At 38.3% G+C, this 23544-nt stretch overlaps 1 protein-coding gene across 6 annotated transcripts in view; it reads right to left on the reverse strand.

Annotated features, from left to right (window-relative positions):
• TLK1 (tousled like kinase 1) overlaps positions 1 to 23544 on the reverse strand; it is a 170824-nt gene that overhangs the window by 75731 nt on the left and 71549 nt on the right. For 4 of the 6 annotated variants that reach the window (XM_003824277.4, XM_055108749.2, XM_034954478.2 and 1 more), the window contains one exon: positions 17246 to 17317. In XM_003824277.4, the coding sequence (XP_003824325.1) occupies positions 17246 to 17317 (72 nt within the window). Of the gene's footprint in view, positions 1 to 16084; positions 16154 to 17245; positions 17318 to 23544 lie in introns of all 6 variants that reach the window. The other 2 variants (XM_034954480.2, XM_034954479.3) reach the window with 1 other exon arrangement.

Genomic DNA, 23544 nt, shown 5'->3' on the forward strand with positions numbered 1-23544 from the left:
TTGAGACGGAGTCTCGCTCTGTCACCCAGGCTGGAGTGCAGCGGCGCAATCTCAGCTCACTGCAAGCTCTGCCTCCTGGGTTCACACCATTCTCCTGCCTCAGCCTCCCAAGTAGCTGGGACTACAGGCGCCCGCCACTATGCCCGGCTTTTTTGTATTTTTAGTAGAGGGGGGTTTCACCGTGTTAGCCAGGATGGTCTCGATCTCCTGACCTAGTGATCCGCCCATCTTGGCCTCCCAGAGTGCTGGGATTACAGGCGTGAGCCACCGCGCCCAGCCCTCACTGGCTATTCTAATGATTCATACTTGGGTACCAAATTCAAGGGTACTATAATTTGAACAAATGGCATGACAAACCTTTTTGCTGGCAGCTGGTAAAACAATGTTCAATTTTTATCCACATTTCTAGGCAAAACTTGTTGAACTAGATGTGAGACAGGAAAATGTTTGCTGCTTTGTATCCTATTTACATTTAAACGTTACCATGAAATATGCACATCCGAATTCAAGGATGATTTTGAGCTGGTATGACCTGAAATTCACATAGTCTGTCTCTGCCCAAGAGTTAAAACTTTAATATTGATAACTATTATCTGTAAATATTTACTTGAACCTTTGACCTCTAAAAGAAGATCTCTACTATAATGCTGATTTTAATATTTAGTATAAAAAATTTATGTATGTAAAATTTTGGAATCCTATCATCAAATAAAAGCATTTCCCTGCAGTTCTAAGTAAATCAAAATCATCATATCAGCAATTTGGAGTGTAGTATATTTTCTGCTGTACTGCCTTTATTGTTTAATAACGTGTAATATAAAAGATGGTAGAACACCAGTAAGAAGAAATTGGGTAACCACCCAACTAAAATATGTGCTGTCTTACAGGTATACTTAAAGTATGCCACCTCATACATTTTTGTAAAGGCTGAAGGACTCTATTTACACATGCACAGCATTCACAACCGTATCAGTACTCCAAAGAAATGTAATATTAAAACAATTATTTTATGCTCAATTTTTAACAACTACCTAACTTGACATCCTCACATTGTGACTTCTTAAACTCCTATCACTTGGACCCACTGCATTCACACATGTTTAAAGGAGTATACTAAGTTTTTAATATTGATGAAAATGATTTTGTCTGTTATTTTCTTATCACTTACGTCGTCTATTTCCTGGCATTTTCCCTTCTCTGGCTATCCCTTCAAGGCTTTATTTGTTAAACAGTATATACTATAAAATTAGAATAAAGTTGAACTTTCTCCCCTACTCAAATTACCTTGCCAGTAGTTTTCAAATCATACAAGAATAAAACAGCCACTTAGAACAACTGCTGAAGGGTAGGGGTTGGGAAGTAACATTTTCAGATAATTTATTCTGGAAATGTTGGCATTTTGAAAGTGCTTGTAATAGTCAAATTCAGAGCTGTGGTCTCACAACTTTTGACACTCACAATGGAGTAACATACTCCTGTATCATACCCCTACAAACATGCCTTTGAACATGAATCCCTAGGTCTGTACAATTATTTCTCTGGTATACATACTTTTAAATGTAAATGCTGTATCACAGAATATGTGCACTTAGTTTTTTTTTTTTTTTTTTTGAGACAGAGTCTCACACTGTCACCCAGGCTGGAGTGCAGTGACATGATCTCGGCTCACTGCAAGCTCTGTCTCCTGGGTTCATGCTATTCTCCTGCCTCAGCCTCCCGAGTAGCTGGGACTACAGGCACCCGCCACCACACCCAGCTTGGTTTTTTTTGTATTTTTAGTAGAGATGGGGTTTCTCCATGTTGGCCAGGATGGTCTCAATCTCTTGACCTTGTGATCCACCCGCCTCGGCCTCCCAAAGTGCTGGGATTACAGGCATGAGCCACCACGCCCGGCCACACACTTAGATTTTTAAAGATAATGCCAAATTGCACATTCAAAGCCAGTATCAATTGACATGTTTACATTAACACTGTATAAGACTACTCACCAATCCTTTGAGATGTGATGGGTAAAAAAGTGTTACTATTTTTCTCTATACCAATACAACTTTTTTATTATTATTATACTTTAAGTTCTGAGGTACATGTGCAGAACGTACAGGTTTGTTACATAGGTATACACGTGCCAAGGTGGTTTGCTATAACCATCAACCTGTCATCTACATCAGGTATTTCTCCTAATGCTATCCCTCCCTCAGCCCCCACCTCAAAACAGGCCCTGTTATGTGAAGTCCCCCCAACTGCCCTGCCCCGTGTCCATGTGTTCTCACTGTTCAACTCCCACTTAAGAGTAAGAACATATGGTGTTTGGTTTTCTGTTCTTGTGTTAGTTTGCTGAGAATGATGGTTTCCAGCTTCATCCATGTCCCTGCAAAGGACATGAACTCATCCTTTTTTATGGCTGCATAGTATTCCATGGTGCCAATACAACACTTTTAATCAGAAAAAAAGTGATCTTTTTTTTCCGAGACATGGGATCAGCCGGGCATGGTGGCTCAAGCCCGTAATTCCAGCACTTTGGGAGGCCAAGGTGGGTGGATCACCTGAGGTCAGGAGTTCGAGACCAGCCTGGCCAACATGGCGAAACCCCACCTCTACTAAAAATACAAAAAAATTAGCCGGATCTGGTGGTGAGCACCTGTAGTCCCAACTACTCGGGAGGTTGAGGTGGGAAAATCGCTTGTATCTGGGAGGCAGAGGTTGCAGTGAGCCAAGATCGCGCCACTGCACTCCAGCCTGGGCAACAAGAGCAAAACTCCGCCTCAAAAACCAAAACAAACAAAAAAAAGAACGATGGGGTCTCGCTTCATTGTCCAGGCTGGACTGTAACTCCTAGGTTCAAGTGATCCTCCTGCCTCAGGCTCCCAAGTACCTGGGACTACAGACATGTGACCATACCCAGCTTCTTTGTTCTTTTTTTAAATTGCTCTATCATATCTTTATTAGCATTGATTCTCAATGCTGACTATACATCAATCATTTATAAAGCTTTTATTTAAAGCTTATGCTGGAATCTCCAGTCCAAATTTAACCATCTCTGGAAAAAGACCAAAGGAATCATTAATTTTAAAAAGGTCCAGAAGTGATGTTATGTATCATCAGGATTAGGAACAGTCTGTCTGTCTATCTAGGTTTATATATAAAATAGTAAGTTGTATAGTTCCCACATACTCCACTTTACAGTATCTCTAAAATTAAGAATGTTATTCCTTAAAGTCTTCCCATATTAAAGACCAAAATTATTACATATAGCAGAAAACTAATTAGGTTATAAAAAGTCAAATGGGTTGTCATGGTTACTCAGTTATTTTAGAAAAATGAGAATCTTAAAGAAAATTCACTGTGTTCTACTGACATAAAAATACATCTTTCTAATATTTTTTAAACTAAAGAATAAAATTCTGAAACAAAATTTGTCAGTAATGTCAACTTGTGCTCAATGCTTTAAAAATCCAGTCTAAAAGCAACATTTATCAGATTAAACATTTGTGAAGTGCTGTTAGCTCAGGTATATCTTAGATTGGCAAATTTGATAATTACTGTAAGTTATCTGAAATCTAAATATTTCCAAAGAGTACCATTTTTGTCCAAGACTTACCAGGGTAATTTATATAACAAGTTATATACTATCTTAGTTATATGGAAAGATTATAATAGCACAGTAGTTGAGAGCATCACTTTGAAATAAGGCATACTTTGGGATTCAAATTCTGACTCTGTTAACTTGTATCTGTGTGACTATGGACAAATTATTTACTCTGAGCACCGGTTTCTAAATTTAGACATGTAAAACTTAAGAAGTCGCAATCTAGCTCCATTGGTAACATGCTAAAAACTTTCTTTTTTCTCCTTCCAGTAATGAGTTGGTTCTCAACCAGCAGAGATGGTATTTGGCAATACCTAGAGGAATTTTTGGTTGACGCACTGAGGATGGCGGTAACAAGGCTGTAGATATCTAATGTACAGAGGCAGAGATGCTGCTAAACATCCTACATTGCATAGGACAGGAACCCCACCCCTCAAAATTTATCCAGTGCAAAACGTCAATAATGTTAAGGGTGAGAAACCATGCTTTGATGAATACATTAAGAATCATTTGTAGTTGGTACATAAAACTAACTGTACGGTGTGCTTTTTTACTTTCATTCTGAGTTTACAGTGAAAATTACCGGAGGCTATATGACATGTGATGACATCTCACTGGATGATTTATGGATTATGTATTCGTGAATTCTAGGGTTACAACATTTTGTTTGAAATCCTAAAATGGTAAATACCAAATAGTTGTAACCAACATAAACAAAAGCTCTTTAGGGTCCTTCAATTTTTAAAGTTAAAGAGCAGTCCCTGAGACCCAAAATTTGAAAACTGCTTTTGTAGATACACTCATCCTGATTGTATACTAGGAAATGCTAGCAAGTGAGATGAGTATGCTAGAGAATAAGTAGTAGCCTATTAACGAGGTGGGTAGACAACAGCTATTTACTGAGCACCTATTATGGTAAAGATCTATACTGGGTTCCCCTTTAAAAAAATGTCTTCACTCTCTTACAGTAATAGGCCATTTTTCTCTTCCAATCTTGTTTCCACCAATCAGCTTAGAAGGTTCCTTTTTAATTTTTTTTTTAATCATTGTGGGTACACAGTAGGTGTATATATTTATGGGGTACATATTTTGATACAGTTGTTACAAACAACTGTAACACAAAGGTGTTACAAACAATCCACTTATAGTTTTTTTTTAAATATACAATTAAATTATTTTTGACTATACACACTCTGTTGTGCTAGCAAATACTAGGTCTTACTAAATCTTTCTATTTTTGTACCCATTAACCATTTCCCCTCCCCACCACCACCACTCTTCCCAGACTCTAGTAACCATCTTTCTACCCTCTTTCCCCATAAGTTGCATTGTCTTAATTTTTAGCTCCCACAAATAAGTGAGAACATGTGAAGTTTGTCTTTCTGTGCCTGGCTTATTTCACTTAACAATATCACCTCCAGTTCCATCCATGTTGTTGCAAATGACAGATCGCATTCTTTCTTATGGCTGAATAGTACTCCACTGTGTGTATGTACCACATTTTCTTTATCCATTCATCTGTTGATGGATGCTTGGGTTGCTTACAAATCTTGGCTATTGTGAATAGTGCTGCAAAATGGGAGTGCAGGTATCTCTTTGATATATCAATTTCTTTTATTTTGGGTATATATCTAGCAGTGGAATTGCTGGATCGCACGGTAGCTCTATTTTCAGCCTTTTGAGGAACCTCCGAACTGTTCTCCATAGTGGTTGTACTAATCTTCACTTCTACCAACAGTGTATGAGGTTTCCCTTTTCTCCACATCCTTGCCAGCATTTGCCATTGCCTGCCTTCTGGATAAAAGCCATTTTAACTGGGGTGAGATGATATCTCATTGTAATTTTGATTTGCATGTCTCTGATAAACAATGATATTGGGCACCTTTTCATCAAGTTGTTTGCCACTTGTATGTCTTCTTTTGAGAAATGTCTCTTCAAATCTTTTGCCCATTTTTAGATTGGATTATCATACGTTTTCCTACAGAGTTGTCTGAGCTCCTCATATATTCTAGTTATTTATTCCTTGTCAGATGGATAGTTTGCAAATATTTTCTCCTACTCTGTGGGTTATCTCCTCGCTTTGTTGTTTTCTTTGCTGTGCAGAAGCTTTTTAATTTGATGTGATCCCATTTGTCCTTTTTTTTTTTTTGACATGGAGTCTCGCTCTGTCGCCCAGGCTGGAGTGCAGTGGCATGATCTCAGCTCACTGCAAGCTCTGCCTCCCGGGTTCACGCCATTCTCCCGCCTCAGCCTCCCGAGTAGCTGGGACTACAGGCACCTGCCACCATGTCCAGCTAATTTTTTGTATTTTTAGTAGAGACGGGGTTTCACTGTGTTAGCCAGGATGGTCTCGATCTCCTGACATAGTGATCTGCCTGCCTCTGCCTCCCACAGTGCTGGGATTACAGGTGTGAGCCACCACGCCTGACCCCATTTGTCCATTTTTAGCTTTGGTTGCCTGTGCTTGTCGGGTATTACTTAAGAAATCTTTGCCCAGACCAATGTTCTGGAGAGTTTCCCCAGTGTTTTCTTATAGTAGTTTCACAGTTTGAGGTCTTTTTAGATTTCAGTCTTTAACCCATTTTGATTTGATTTTTGTATATGGTGAGAGATAGGGGATCTAGTTTCATTCTTCTGCATATGAATATCCAGTTTTCCCTGCACCATTTATTGAACAGACTGTCCTTTCCCCAATGTTTGTTCTTGGCACCTTTGTCAAAAACAACTTCACTGTAGATATATGGATTTCTATCTGGATTCTCTGTTCTGTTCCACTGGTCTATGTGTTTCACTGATCTATGTGTCTGTTTTTATGCCAGTACAATGCTGTTTTGATTACTATAGCTTTGTAGTATAATTTGAAGTCAGGTAATGTGATTCATCTGGTTTTGTTCTTTGCTCAGGATAGCTCTGGTTATTCTGGGTCTTTTGTGGTTCTATACAAATTTTAGAATTATTTTTTCTATTTCTGTGAAGAATGCCATTGGTATTTTGACAGGGATTACATTAAACCTATAGATTGCTCTGGGTACAATGGACATTTTAACAGTATTGATGCTTCCATTCCATGACCATGGAATATCCTTCCATTTTTTTGCATACTCTTCAATTTCTTGCATCAATGTTTTATAGTTTTTATTGTAGAGATATTTTACTACTTTGAGTAATGTCTAAAAGCCGGGTGCGGTGGCTCACGCCCATAATCTCAGCATTTTGAGAGGCCAAGGGGGGCGGATCACTTGAGGTCAGAAGTTCGACCAGCCTGGCCAACATGGTGAAACCCCATCTCTACTAAAAGTACAAAAAAATTAGCTGGGTAGGCCGGGTGCAGTGGCTCACACCTGTAATTCTAGCACTTTGGGAGGCCAAGGTTGGTGGATCACCTGAGGTCAAGAGTTTGAGGCCAGCCTGGCCAACATGGTGAAAGCCCATTTCTACTAAAAATACATTTAAAAAAAAATATTAGCCAAGTGTGGTGGTGGGTGCCTGTAATCCCAGCTACTGGGGAGGCTGAGGCAGGAGAATCACTTGAGCTCAGGAGGCGGAGGGTGCAGTGAGCTGAGATGACATCATTACACTCCAGCCTGGGCAACAGAACAAAAACTCCATCTCAAAGAAAAAAAAATGTTGGGTGCAGTGGTTCGCTCCTGTAATCCCAGCTACTCAGAAGGCTGAGGCAGGAGAATTGCTTGAACCAGGGAGGTGGTGGTTGCAGTGAGCTGAGATTGTGCCACTGCACTCCAGCCTGGGCAACAGAGCAAGACTCTGTCTCGAAAAAAAAAAAAAAAAGATTAATGTCTACATATTTCATAGTATTTATAGCTATTGTAAATGGGATTACTTTCTTGGTTTCTTTTTCAGATTGTTCACTGTTAGCATATAGAAATGCTACTTTTTAAATATTGATTTTGTATCCTGCAACTTTACTGAATTTATCAGTTCTAATAATTTTTTGGTACAGTCTTTAGGTTTTTCCAAATATAAGATTATATCATCTGCAAACAAGGATAATTTGACTTCTTCCTTTCCAATTTGGATGCCCTTTACTTCTTTCCCTTGTCTGACTGCTCTAGCGAGGACTTCCCATTCTATACTGAATAAGTGGTGAAGGTGGGCACTCTTGTTGTGTTCCCTTAGAAATTTCTTGCTGTAACAAACAACCACTGAACCACATCGAATATACTTTTTTAAAGGGTAACATTTAACAGCTGTTTGTTTGCTTGCTAAATAGCTTACAGATCCATTTCATGATTTCATGACCTACAAGAACTCAACTAGACAGAATATATCAGAATTTCCAAGCAGGGAGCCTGGCTACTCAAACATTAAAAAAAGCTTCCTGAAGAATTCTGATATACATATTCTTCTACCTTTATGGAAACAGATGTATACAGCCAGGATGAGACTCACATTTGGTTTCCAGTTCACTTTTCCTTCCAAGAGACTAATAAGCATGAACATATTCAAGCAGGACTCACTTCCTTTGCTATGAACCCGGTTAATACAATATATTTTAGTGTCAGATACTCTAATTTCTGCCTGAATATAGGTCTCTAAAAGACTGCGTCCTTCAATATATAGTGGTGAATTAAATACTGTTTTCTCTTTAAAAAAAAAAAAAAAGTTACAAAGTAATTTCAGGTGTTTCATAGGAACTTTTAAGTCTAATAATTCATGATTATTTGTCTTAATAACAGAGAAGAGAATAAACTTAACATTCCCCCCGCCCCTCCTTTTTTTTTCTTTCTTTTTTTTTGAGATGGAGTCTTGCTGTGTCACCCAGGCTGGAGTGCAGTGGTGCAATCTCGGCTCACTGCAACCTTGGCCTCCTAGGTTCAAGCGATTCTCCTGTCTCAGCCTCCTGAGTAGCTGGTATTAACGGCATGTGCCACCACGACCAGCTAATTTTTGTATTTTTAGTAGAGATGGGGTTCCACCCTGTTGGCCAGGCTGGTCTCGAACTCCTGACCTCAAGTGATCTGCTTGCCTCAGTCTTCCAAACTGCTGGGATTACAGGCATAAGCCGCCCCTCCCGGCCACATTCCCCATTTTTTATGTTACAAAATAATACTATTTTCCATGCGTACAAAGAGTACTTGCTTTCAAGACATCATTACTGTACATATTGTTCATTGTATATAGCAACATTGTTGCATATCATGCCTCAGTAAAAACAATGACATAGGCCAGAGGTGGAGGTGTAGTGGCTCATGCCTGTAATCCCAGCACTTTGGGAGGCCGATGCAGGCAGATCATTTGAGGTCAGGAGTTTGAAATCAGCCTGGCCAACGTGGTGAAACCTTGTCTCTATTGAAAATACAAAAACTAACCAGGCAAGCTGGTGGGTGCCTACAATCCCAGCTACTTGGGAGGCTGAGGCCAGAGAATTGCTGAGCCCAGAAGGCAGTGGTTGCAGGGAGCAGAGATCGTGCCATTGCACTCCAACCTGCGTGACAGGGCGAGACTCTGCCTCAAAAAAAAAAAGAAAAAGAAGGAAGGAAAGAAGAAAAAACCAATGACATAAAAATAGTAAGATTTCTGGTAAGAACAAAGTGAGAACATACTAGCAGGAAGATAAATAAAAGACAGAGGAGGTCAACAAGTAGAACACCACAAACATCATTTATCACACTAACATATTTTAGAAAATAATTTAGGCAGCAAGATAGAATATGTCTTAAAATTGATGATAGGTGTCTAACATCTTAAGGAGGAGAACAGATTTAAAGAGAGTTAGTCAAAAGCAAGGTAATTTATTCAGGAGTAAAAGGCCTAAAAATGTAACTTTCAGTGATACTTATCCCATCCAACAGTAAATCGATTTTTAAAGTCTCTCTTCTTTCTTACTAGGTACTCAGAGTAAGGCATTAAAAAAAAAAAAAAGATTTCTCCAGGTCACAGCAAATAAATATAGATAAATTAAAATTTAATGAAAATGTTAACAAAACTTAAGGCCAGTATTACCTCTGTTTTCAAATAGAATCATAGCTAAGCACTAGTGCTTAGAATACACTAAGCACTAGCTAAGCACTAAGCATTATTAAGAGGGCAAAAAAGAAGGTATGAGAAAGTAGAGGTGGGTATGTATATAAAACAAGGTTAAATCAGGAAATGCTCTAGATGCAACAACTGTCCCAGCTTCCACATATCCATATAATTTAAAATTAATAACTCGAAAATCCCAAAATATACTTTGATGAAAAATACACAGTAATTTAAGATCAGTGGATAAAGGCTTAAGACTTGGTAGTTACCCACGAAAAACGGTGGAAAACTACTTTGGTTATAGAGATAGTATATATTTTAACTTGTTCAAATTTGATCGAGATTATACAAAAGTATTCTGAAAGATGAATATTAAGGATTAAATTGAGAAAAACAGAATAATTTGATATATGTCTGCTTTATAAACATGAATATTATGGAGTATATTGTATATAAGCACACGTATAAACAGACATAACTGTGCTTCTCCAACATTAATTATTAAAAATGATGTAATTAAATGATATGTTCAGTCACAAATATCCCAACTTCAGTAAGAAATAAATAAAGCAGATAAATGTATCCTAGGGCATCCAAAACGAGAAGAGGAAAAATGGTTATGCTTTTAATAATCATTAAGAATTCCAAATGAGCTAGAAAATACATAATCTAACTTAGCATCTTGGGCTTAGGTATAGACAGCAACTGTACAGAATCTGAAGGTGCTATGGTTTGACTATGTGCCCTGAAGTTCACGTAGAAACTTACTCCCCGTAGTAAGAATATTAAGAGGTGGGAGGGAGGCAGGTGCGGTGGCTCTTGCCTGTAATCCCAGCACTTTGGGAGGATGAAGTGGGCGGGCCACTTGAGGTCAGGAATTCAAGACCAGCCTGGCTAACATGGTGAAACCCTGTCTCCACTAAAAATATAAAACTTAGCCAGCCATGGTGGCGGGTGCCTGTAATCCCAGCTACTCAGGGGGCTGAAGGAGGAGACTCGCTTGAACCCAGGAGGGGGAAGTTGCAGTGAGCCAAGATCATGCCACTGCACTCCAGCCTGAGCAACAGAGCAAAACTCCATCTCGGGGGGCGGGGGGAGAAAAAGAGGTAGGGGGCTCATGAATGGATTAATGCCATTATTGTGGGGATGGGTTCGTTACTGACAGAGTGGGTTCCTGATTAAAAGGATGAGTTGAGTCCAATTCTCCCTCTCTGTCTCACACGCTCACTTCTGCCTTCCATCTTCTACCATGGGGTGATGATCCTCACCTGATGCTTGACACCATGCTCTTGGACTTCCTAGCCTCTGGACCCAAGAGCCAAATAAACTTCTGTTCATTATAAATTGCCCAGTCTGTGATATTCTGTTAGAGCAGCAGAAAATGAACTGAGACACAAGATCATTGTGTTTAGATAGTGAAAGTGCTACAAGAAGAACTGCAAATGGGTGGATCAAGGCAGGTTTTAAAACTTAGAAAACACTGAGCAGGACGTGGTGGCTCACACCTGTAACCTCAGCACTTTGGGAGGCCGAGGCGGGCGGATCACAAGGTCAGGAGATCAAGAGCATCCTGACTAACACGGTGAAACTCCATCTCTACTAAAAAAAAAACAAAAATACAAAAAAATCAGCCAGGCGTGGTGGTGGGCACTTGTAGTCCCAGCTACTCAGGAGGCTGAGGCAGGAGAATGGCGTGAACCCGGGAGGCAGAGCTTGCAGTGAGCCGAGATGGCGCCACTGCACTCCAGCCTGGGCAACGAGTGAGACTCTGTCTCAAAAAAAAAAAAAAAAAAAAAAAAAAAAAGAAAGAAAGAAAGAAAGAAAAAAGAAACACTGGTACTCAAGAAACACGGGCTCTTATCTTCATAAAATAATGTGGGCTGTTAGCCAGCAGGTCAGGTACATGACCATATTTCTAACTCCTTCAGGTATTCTAAAAAATTTAAATAAAGGATGAGTGGCCCTGGTAAACTCTCTTCTCTGGTCCTCCGATAAAATTTTTATCAGTCCTCAAATCCACAACCCACTCACGCTTCTTTCCTTTCAGCTGATAACCTATTTTCACTGTGAAGTAAGAGAAAAGGTTATCAGATACGCAAGTTCATCTACCCCAATTCAGGGGAAAGATGTTCCCAGTCCTGTCTATGAATAACCCTGCCCAACCAGGGTCTGGATTTCACCCATTCATTCCTCCTCCAGGAAAAGATGTGGGGTTTTATTTCTCTTTTCCCTCTCTCTTCAGCACTTTGTCTCCATCACAACTCTGCTATGACTCTTTCCTTAGCACATGATATGTCAAGCCTGTCTGACTCTAGATACTGTCTCCTTTCCTTCATAGTCAAGGTTCTGCCAAAAGCAGTCAATATTTGCTGTCGCTATTTCCTCACTTTCTAATTTCTCCTCAATTAACTACAATCTGGCATTTTGTTCCCATTAATCTACTAAAATTAAGTCTAAGTGTCAAATTCTTAGTCACTTTTTACAGTCCCTATCTTAAATGACTTCTATGACATTTAATTCCACTTACTATCACTTTTGGGTCTCAGGATCCCTCTGTAACTTTTAAAAAATTGTTAAGGACCCCAAAGAGCTTTTATTTACATGTGTATAACTATCGATATTTACTATTTTAGGATTTTAAACAAAAACATTATAACAATAGAATATACAAATGTAAAAGAATAAAAATGAATAAATCAGAGTGATGATATCACATGTTATACAGCTTCTGGAAATTTTCATTGTGAATTCATGAGCTAATGAAAGTTAAAAAGTCAAATAATGTGTTGGCGCTTTTATAAAAAACACTTGACTTTGTGGACTCCTTGGAAGAATCGCAGGGGACCCCTAGGAATCCTCAAACCATACTCTGAGATCTGCTTATCTACAACCAAGCCTTTTTAATTAACACCTATGCCAAAGACCCCTAGGTCTTCTTATCTAGCCTGACCTCTTTCCTGAATTCCAGATATCTTCTACTGTGCCATCTACACTTGTTATCTTCCTTCTGTGATGCCCATCTCAATCAAAGGCACTCTAGCTAGATCCCTTTGAATCATCTTAGGCTCCTCCCTTTCCTTCTTTATGCTAATTCCAAGTCATCAAACCCTACTGATTCTACTTTTTAAAAATCTAATGAAATCTGCTGGGCTTGGTGGCTCACACCTGTAATCCCAGCACTTTGGAAGGCCAAGGCAGGCAGATCATGAGGTCAGGAGTTTGAGACCAGCCTGGCCAACATAGTGAAACCCCGTCTCTACTAAAAATACAAAAATTAGCTGGGCATGGTGGTGCACACCTGTAGTCTCAGCTACTTGGGAGGCTGAGGCAGGAGAATCGCTTGAACCTGGGAGGCGGAGGTTGTGGTGAGCTGAGATCACGCCACTGCACTCCGGCCTGGGCAACAGGCGAGACTCCGTCTCAAAAAGAAAAAAAAAAAATCTAATGAAATCTAGAAGCTTGTTGGAAATGCAAAATTCTACCCCAGACCTACCGTCATAAACATTAAGTGATTCATTCGCACAGAACAGTTTGAGAACCACAGCCTTGGGTAGTCTCAGTAACCAAAGTTAGAGAATCCGAAGAAGGCAGAGCCCAAACAGCAACTTGAAAATACTAGTTAGAAGTCCTATCTCAAGTTTTTCCTCCTAATATTAAACCTTGAAGGTTATAGAGTTTTATAAAGAAGGCTGTATTCCTTAATTAAGTGATCTTCCTAACTTGGGTTTCATGTCCCTCCAATGCAATCCTCTACATTCCATCTGTGGGAGCCTTTCACCTCTACTTTGTCTTTTGTTTCCCCTGTTTCAATGGCTCTCTACCTGAAGTTCAAATTCTTTACTATGAAATACAACGGTCTTCAAAACCTGACCCCTGCCTAACTTTCACCATTCCTGCATATAGTCCCTCTACCAGAAGTTTGAAAACCAGTGGAATCACTGAAGCAGCTGGGTATTTTTTAAAGCTTTTCCGGAGATCTAAAGAGCAGTAGTGGCTGAGAATCACTGTCCTCTCTTAAACCAAACTACTTGTCATACTCCCACATAAAAGCAAACACATATCCTAGTCCCTCTGTATACCTTCTTTTCATACTTCGCTCTGTCTTATGGGATGAATTCACAGCCTCTCTTAAAAACTCGACTATCATCTCTTCTTTGAAGGAAGACCTCTTTGCTTCCTTTCCCCTACAGGCAAATGGAATTGGTGGTTTCTTGCACTTTGCTTCCATAGTATCTTGTGCTTCTATCTGTTACAGCACAGCCTACACTGTCATGAGGCAGACTGTCTAAATGTTTGTTCTACTAAACACTGATTTCATTTGAAGGCAGGGATTGTATCCTATTCATCTTTATATTCTCTGTGATTGGGCAGAGACTAAAAGTTAATAGATATGCAATAAATGTTTACTGAAAATATCCTGAAATTTTTGGAGCCTGCTGAATGGACCAGGAGTGACGTAAAATAAAACAAAATCAAAACAATACCTTCTTACCTACCATCTTCTTTTATTTACGAGAGGAAAAACTTTTTCATTCTATTTAATTCCACATTTAGAAAAAAAGATTCATATATAAAATAAACCGCACACAAACTGAAATAAAAATTTCACTTGAAGTAGATTAATCAACTTAACAATGACAATTGGATGCTTTCCAGTTTTAACAGTAAGGGTAGAAGAAAACAAGAGGATTCTGGATGTCTGAAAAAGAGTACTGGGTAGGAGAAAACGAAGTACAGAAAAGGGATTGTGGTGAGTTAAAACCATCACAAATCCTAAGAGGGATTCAACAGAAAATGTCCAACTGGTGAACTACAATAGGGTATGCATATTAATTATATTAAAATATGGATATAAATTTCAGGAATCCAGGGTGGGGTAAGGGTGGTAGGAGAAAGCAATTTTTTTAAAAAAAAAAGTAATAAAATGTCTGGGCACGGTGGCTTACGCCTATAATCCCAGCTACTCAGGAGGTTGAGGCAGGAAAATTGCTTGAACCTAGGAGGCGGAGTTTGCAGTGAGACGAGATCGCACCACTACACTCCAGCCCGGGCAAAAGAGTGAGACTCCATCTCAAAAAAAAAAAAAAAAAAAGTAATAAACCTTCCAGTACTATTTGCTCCCAAAACCAAAAACTACTATTTTAACAACTGTAGTAAATCGGAGAATGGATTACCAAAAGAATAGTGACATCAGAAGACAATGAAATACTTCATAAACTTTACTACTAGGAGTACTAGGAAAAACAAAAGTACTTCTATCCTGCAACTGTTTCTTCTCATGTTTACTTAATGATCTATAAATATCTGTATTTTGATATATATAAAATTTCACCCCAAAGGAATTCATTAACTAAGGTATCAACTATACAGATAAAACCTGGGAATCGTTTTCCAGATAAGCAACTCCTTAAATGGAAAGATACACTAAAATAATAATAATAATAATAATGGTAATAGTAATTATTTCTTTGAATCTTAAGGACAATGTATAATCTGTAGTCATTTCTGTGCCACTAGACTTAACCATTAATTTGTAAAACTCCAAGACAGAGAATGCAGAACGGCAAAAGTCAAAAGATTTTTTTTTTTTTTTTTTCTTAAGACAGGGTCTCACTCTGTTGCCCAGGCTGGAGTGCAGTGGCACAATCATGGCTCATTGCAGCTTCGACTTCCTTGGCTCAAGTTATTGTCCCACCTCAGCCTCTCGAGTAGATGGGACTACAGCCACGTGGCACCATACCCAGCTAATTTTTTGTGTTTCTTGTAGAAATGGGGCTTTGCCATGTTGCCCAGGCTGGTCTCGAACTCCTGGTCTCAAGCAATCCTGCCTAGGCCTCCCAACATGCTGGGATTACAAGCGTGAGCCCCCGTACATGGCCCAAAAGATTTTTCAAGATTTTCTACTGCTGCCCCAAATGTCAAAACTTCAATACAGATAAAGCTAAGTATATCCAATGATTAACCAAATTGTGTTTCATTTCAAATGCCAGTATGGTCTTTTAAGAAACAAAAACATGTTTTAACTAAAAATATAGCCAAAAGTGATCCTTGGGATCTTTAAAGGGAAGCTGAATTCTCTTATAGACTAATTCCTCTGAAAAAATCCAAATACTAAATCTATAACTTATATTTGGAATATGGGTACCTATAAAGAACGTATAACTGTGATAAGTGATCTAACTTTCACCATGTTTTGCTTTTTAAAAAAATCTATCAAAAATATCATATTTAGTGAACAGAAAAGAGAAATATCTAAAATTATTTTATTGCTCTTCATAACACAAATGTCTATGAAACAGGAGGCAGGTGAAATTACTAAATATTCCCAATTCTGGGAAAATATCAAGAAATGTTCCAAAGTCCAGGAAATATAAAGTGAGAACATTCTTGATACACTTTTTTAAAAACTTTGACTAGAGCTAAACCTACAATTTTCAAAGGCTTAGTATAAGTATGTTAATTTTTTAAAAACTAAACTGATAATCTGATGCTACAGGGGCTACTAACGCTTACCTCAAGGGAACCTACTGCAGATAAAGTCCCGTCACTTGCACAGTCCTTTCAGCTGCCTGCCAGTTGTTTCTGTGGAAGGGAAAGCCTGATGAGTGAGAGCCCTATGCCATACTCCTTTGCAGTGTCAGGGTGCCTGCACAGAACTGCACGAAACTGTCTACCTAGAGATTTCTAGATGCTTTCAATAACACAGAGCTAAAAAGATGCCACCTTTGAAGTTCCCTTTCCTCTGAACAGTGAAACAAAATGCCTAAGAGTTTCTGAGTGCTAATGAACTACTGGTATTATCAAGTTGATAGGTCTATACTAACCAAGTAGAAAAAAGTCTATACTAATCAAGTAGAAAAAAAGACAAAAATGGATCAAGTAGAAATAAGATTGACGGGAAAAATACACACACACACACACACACACACACACACACACACACACACGTGACAGACCTGTATCATCCAAGGAGAGAAAAGGCTATACCCACAAGAGTCAAGCTGTAACATCAACAAATGAATGCTAAAACTCACGCAACTTCCTGTCTACCCATTTTTAAAAGATGTCATCAAGTATATCATGCTCAGAGTAAATTATACCATGGATCCAAATGCCTGCTTGTAAAATCCCAGATATTTTCTTGGTGGGATCAGTAAGTGGGTAAAAGGGGGAGGGATTAAGAGGGGAGGGAATTCTTCAGATTTTTTAAAATACGAAAAATGAAAACCAGCAGCATGATTCCATAAGAAATTCTAAAAAGAGGGAAAAAATGTGTATCTGTATCTCAGAAAGTACACAAACTCTTACTAAGGATCAAACTAAAAGGAAAGAATAAAGAGAAATAATAGAAAACTGGGAAACCCAACATACTTAAGAACCTCCTTCCTCTCACAGAACTATGAATGGCTAATAACTGTCTCCAGTAAGAATATATACATATCATTCATTTACAAGTTCAGCTACATAACCAAAGAAATTATATTTTCTTTCTAATGCCAAATGCAGTCTTCAATCTGAATGTTGTGCTTCATAAGGCAGAACAAAACATTCCTATAAGAAACTTTAAAAGCATTAACCTTTAGCAAAAGAACTGATGAAGAAACAAAATACTAATTAAAACGGTGATTCCAGCTTTTACTTTAATAGCACCATATTTAAAATGAAATTACTTACCTCTGATTCTTTGTCACTTAAAGATCCCAAGCTTCCAAAACTGTGATTAGAGCTTTCGTTATTTGTTGAGGCCTGTTAAAGATTTTTTAAAAGGTAAAAATTAGGAGTAATTTTTTTAAAGCAGCGGGAATAATTTTAAACAAACATATTACAAAGTAGATAATCTATCTTCATAAATAAATAAAGTATAATTCCTTAAAACAAGGAAGCCAAATGAGGTAAAAATAAGAAATACTAAATTCTTAACACTATATACTTTGAAAAGTTTTATCAAGTCAATAAAGTTCTGCTGTGTTTTAGGAACTGACTTCTATTAGCTGGTTTTTTAAATCCCAGTTCAAAAGCAAAGGAACTGGGCCATTGTTAGGATGACAAGATCCCTAAAATTATTACTCAATGTATTAAAAACTAATGCTACCTTTGGCTGAAAGTATTATTTGGGCTCCTCAGGTCCCTTCACAATTATCAAATTCCATCATGTCTGAAACACACCTCTTTGCCTTTCTCTGTATTAACAAACTGTCCTGTTTTTTTTTTTTAATTTGTTTTAACTCTATCTCTTCAAAAACATCTTTGACCATCTTGACCATTTTAATTAATTGCTTTGCTCAAGAATTTCTCCATTTCCTTGACAATATTTTTGAACTGTAACAAAGAAAAAAGAGCTAACATTCTGTAGGATGATGTCTGCTTTGTTTCCAATACGCTTCTATGATACTTATTATCTTGTGCACTTTTTTGTACCATCAGTACATCAGATCATAGTCTTCCAGAAATGCGTAGACCAGGTGGCTGACAGATTATGGCATATATGTCAAAGATGATGCAAGAATTAACATTACATACAGGCAAGCCAATTGATATCCTCATGTTTCACCTCACTTGTAACAGGAGTGGCTGCTAATCCTACTATTAACAGGTTGCAAGTTAGACTATAATTATATAATTGAAATTAGATTAATTTCCAAAGTGACAACTCTGAGCCATTGCATACATGCCCAGTACTATGCTGGATACTGTAAAAGCTGCTGTCAACAAAGGATAGCACTTGAACTAATTACAATTCAAGTAGTACTTGGAATAAGTTAAAATCTAATTATGGCAAGATTATCAAATTTGAAACGGCAGCAATTAAGAACTAATACATTAGAAAGATTCTGGGACAATAAGGGCAGTGGCAAAGTGTTTGAGCATCTGTAAATACCCACCAAAAAAATGTATAAAACTAAATAGTAAACCAAAAACCCACAGACAATATTTACAACAAAACTAGGTGACAAGAATCTCCATGAATCCCCCTCAAAACATCAGATGGAAACAAGTCAACAACAACCATAGATAATGTATGGTATCATTATCAATATGGGAGGAAACAGAAAGAAACAGATGTCTGATAACCGAGAACAAAAGACACCTAAAACAGCCAACAAGTTAGGTACAGAAGCTAGGTTAACTTAAGTACAGAAGGGTTTTGCACCTTCAATTAGTGACTAAGTGGGAGGAGTCCACGGTTACATCTAAAAAGTGAGAGCAGTCTAGCCTCTACGAATCCTTGAAACGGATCTTTACATAACAGGGTGGTACAATGAGTACAAATTACTGGGTGTGGAATGAAAATTGAGTACTATATAGGTACAATTACAATAATGGAAAGAGAATATTCAGATAAAGAAGGGAGGGAACGCAGCCTAGCAATCTCAGAAAGCAAATGCCACAGTTTTGAAGCATGCCTAAAAACAGCAGTAGAGAAAGCCCTGTAAGAAAAGCCATCCTGAACCACACCAACCATTTAAGTGTTCAGGAAATCCAATTTCACATGAAAGTAGGCAAAAGAAAATTATGCAGGTCATAAAGGTATAAGAAAAAATAAAGTAAGATACAGAATAACATCCAGATAATAAAAGCATACCAGGAACACACATCCACAAAATAGGTAAAAATTGTAACCTACTATTTTAAAATGAACTAAGAGATATTACAAAAAGGACTCAAGACATGAAACAACTATATAGATCAGATTTCAAAAAACTCGGAAATAAGGTAACAGAACTCAAGAAAGCATTAAAAATAAAAGTTTCAGAAATAAAAAGTATATCTGAATGAACCCAAGAGCAAATATATACAGTAGATAATGCTTTAAGATAACCAGAAGGCAAAAAACAGGGACATTTTTGAAATCAAAAGAAATGAAGAGATGAAAAGTATTTGAGAGTAAGCTACAGCTGATGAAGCAACAAAGATCAATATACAGATAACAGAAGACCCTAAAAACTACTAAAGCCAGAAAATAGTAAAAACTGTAATTCAAGAAAATGTCTCTGACGGCTGGGCACAGTGGCTCATGCCTGTAATCCCAGCACTTTGGGAGGCGGAGGCGGGCAGATCACCTGAGGTCAGGAGTTCGAGACCAGCCTGACCAACATGGTGAAACCCTGTCTCTACTAAAAATACAAAATTAGCCAGGCGTGATGGTGCACACCTGTAATTCCCAGCTACTTGGGAGGCTGAGGCAGGAGAATCACTTGAATCTGGGAGGCAGAGGTTGCAGCGAGCCAAGATCACACCATTGCACTCCAGCCTGGGCAACAAGAACAAAACTCCATCTCAAAAAAAAAAAGAAAAAAAAAGTCTCTGACATTTTCAGTTGTCAGTCTCTTGTTGTCAGTTGTTGTTTTTTAAATGTTCAATTAAAAAAATTGAAATTACTGACAGAGCACCATGCACACCTAAGAATAACAACCCAGAAAGCGAACATCAAAGGCAAACACTTTATGCCAGACAAAAATGGAGTGACATAAGCTATTCAAGGAAAGAAAATAAAAGCAAAGTGTTTTACATTCAGTAAAATCCATTTTAAACACATGGAAAGCATAGATAAACAGTTACCAAAAATGCAAGCAAATAGGGAACCCTGCTCCCATGAGCCCTTCCTAAAGAATCTACTACAGAACAAGCTTAAGACAACCAAAATGAATAGTTTACCAGTCTAAGAACTGAAGGCAAGCAATAATATGACTTATTGATCAAGATTAAATGATAATGACAAGGGAGAGGATATAATATTTAATGACTAAATGCATGCAAAGTTAATAGTGCAGTATTTTTAAAACTAGGGGATGGAAAGCATACACAAAATAATTGTTTTCAGTACCCACTTTGTTCACTGTGCTAATGTTATTTTGAGACAGCTATGTGTGTGAAATACAGAATAAAGTAAAATAATTAAGGGATATCCAATTCTATCCTCTGCTTCATATCTTCGAATTTCATAATTCACAGTATAAAGATGCATATGAAAAAAAACCTTATAATCCTGAGTTTGAATAGGAAATATCAATAAAAATTCATGAAACATTTTTATCTTTTAAAACAAACAATAAAAATATAAGTTGGTAGGTAGATGAATAAGATTCCACCACCAGTAAAAACAGAATACCTTATTTTCTACAGATAACTATATATAAATTCTGGAAAAAAAGGATTTAAAAAAGCCACTACCTGAACCAAAAGTAGGCAGAATCTAAGTACAAGACAACACTTAGAAGAAGGGAACAGAGGCTGGGTGCAGTGGCTCGTGCCTGTAATCCCAGCACTTTGGGAGGCCTAGACAGGCAGACTTCTTGAGGTCACAAGTTCAAAACCAGCCTGGCCAACATAGTGAAACCCCGTCTCTACTAAAAATACAAAAAACAGCCAGGCGTCATGGCGCATGCCTGTAATCCCAGCTACTAGAGAGTCTGAGGCAGCAGAATTGCTTGAATCTGGGAGACAGAGGTTGCAGTGAGCAGAGATCGCACCACTATATGCCAGCCTGGGCAACAGGGCAAGACTCCGTCTCAAAAAAAAACAAAAAAAAAACAAAACAAAAAAAAAGAACAGGAAGAGGAGAAGAAGGGAATAGATCTGGGTAGGTTTCCTGTTTTTACAGCTTTTGCTGAGGGGAAGGTCCCGGACATCAGAGCTGCACAAACAGCAGCTGAAACCCAGATCAAAATCTTTAGTCTTACTGGCTTGAAAAACAAGAGTTTCAAGCTTCCAAAGAGGCTGCAAAGTAAGGAGGGATATGCTGGAAAATAAAGATCCACAAAGGGAGAGTCCCAAATTCTGCATATTAACTCTGCCTACTTCTTTGGCTGGTCAGTGATCTATGCAAAAACGGAGCAGACGATAAGCAGCCTAGATAAGACTAAAACAACTAGCAGGGATGTCAGTGCTGCCCTCTGCAGGGAGACATAGTTTAAATTTCAGTCTAGCCAAGTTAACTGCCTCCTAAAACAAAGAAAAACAAACAAAAAACAGTCTCCAAAGTCACTGTAATGTGTCATTCACAGCGTGCAGGATACAATAAAAATTTGTAATCATATGAAGAAACAAGAAAAAGTGACCCATACTCAAGAGGAAAGACAATCAATAGATACTAATCATGAAGTAACACAGATTTGGAATCAGCAAATAAATAACATAAAGCAGCTAATATAAGTAGCTCAAACGACAAGATTGGAAATTTCAGCAGACAAATAAAAACCGTAAAAAGAGTTGAACGTAAATTCTACAACTGAAAATTTCACTCTCTAAAATAGAAAACTTACTGAATGGGCTTAACAGAAGAATGGAAAAAGACAGTACTGAAGATAGGTCAAGAGAAATTACTCAAACTAAAGAACAGAGAAAAAAATATTGAAAAATAGTGTCTGTTGGACACCATGAAGCAGTCTAAGATACATGTAACTGGGGTCATAAAATGAGAAAAATATGCAGAAAAAAATATTTGAAAAAATGACAGCCAGAAAAATCCCAAAATTTGGCAAAGACATTAATTTACAGATTGAAGCTCACTCAATCTCCCAAGCAGGATAACTACAAAGAAAACCACACCTACGCACATCATAGTCAAACTGCTGAAAAACCAAAGATAAAGAAAACAATCTTGAAAGCAGCTGGAGAAAGTACACATGAGAACAAAAAAGGATAAAAGTAACAGCTGACTTGTCATCATAAATGCTGGAGGCCAACTTCACTCTCTGGAAATAGTGAGCTAGGAGAACTCTGTACTAAGATGCATAGGGCACAGCTGAGAAAACAGAGAAGGTTAAGTAGAAAGTCTACACTAAAGAGCCCCTTAGGCCCTTTCTTGTTCTCAATTCTAAAAAGTTAGCAGCCAAGCTTTTACTCCACAGGTATGAGATGATAAAAATCTCTCTCTGGGAGATTCTGTAAGTCCCTCAGAGAAATGACTTAACTAGATCATCCTACTGCAAAACCCATCTATGGCTGGGTATGGTGGCTCACACCTATAATCCCAGCACTTTGGGGGGCTGAAGTAGACGGATGGCTTGAGCCCAGGAGTTTGAGACCAGCCTGGGCAACATGGTGAAACCCTGTCCCTACAGAGGAAAAAAAAAATTAGCCAGATGTGGTAGCATGTACCAGCAGTCCCAGCTACTCAGGAGGCTAAGGTAGGAGGATCACTTGAGCCCAGGAGATAGAGGCTGCAGTGAGCTGTGACAGTGCCACTGCGCTCCACCCTGGGCGACTGAGACCCTGTATCAAAAACACCCCAAAAAACAAAACCCATCCATCAGTCAGTAAACCCTGCCCAGTTACACAGTTTCCAGTAAGTGTTTAAGTGCCTAATGCATAGATATGAACAAAGTCCAATATCACTCAAAAAATTCTTCCAGAACTGGAAAGCATGTTTCTGGATTGGAAAGACACATTTTTAAAAAATCAAGCACAATGGCTTAAAGAAAACCAAACCAAGATACATCAGAATAAATAATTTCAAATTCTAGAGACAAACACAAGCTCCTAAATAAAAGCTTCGAGGGAAGAACAAATAGAGTATTTACAAAGAATCAGGAATCAGAATGGCATTGGAGCGTGCAACAGTAACACTGGAAGCTAGAAGACAATGGAACAATGCCTTCAAAATTCTGAGAAAATGATTTCCAACCTAGAATTCTACCCGTCAGATACACTAAAAAACAAAGTGGGAGGAGGAAAATATGCAAGGTCTCAAAAATTTCACTACCCATATATCTTTCCTCAAGAAGCAACCAGAGAATCTGCTCCACCAAAAACAAAGAAATAAAGCAAGAAAGAGAAGATATGGGATACATGAAATAGCTCAAACACAGGACAGACACAAAAGTCTCCCTGATCCTATGATGATCTTGGCTCACTGCAAACTCCACTTTCCGGGCTCAAGTGATTCTGCCTCAGCCTTCTGAGTAGCTGGGATTACAGACATGTGCCACCATGCCCGGCTACTTTTTGTATTTTTGGTAGAGACAAGGTTT

The sequence above is a fragment of the Pan paniscus genome, chromosome 13 (genome assembly GCF_029289425.2).
Source record: "Pan paniscus chromosome 13, NHGRI_mPanPan1-v2.0_pri, whole genome shotgun sequence".
NCBI classification, from domain to species: domain Eukaryota; kingdom Metazoa; phylum Chordata; class Mammalia; order Primates; family Hominidae; genus Pan; species Pan paniscus.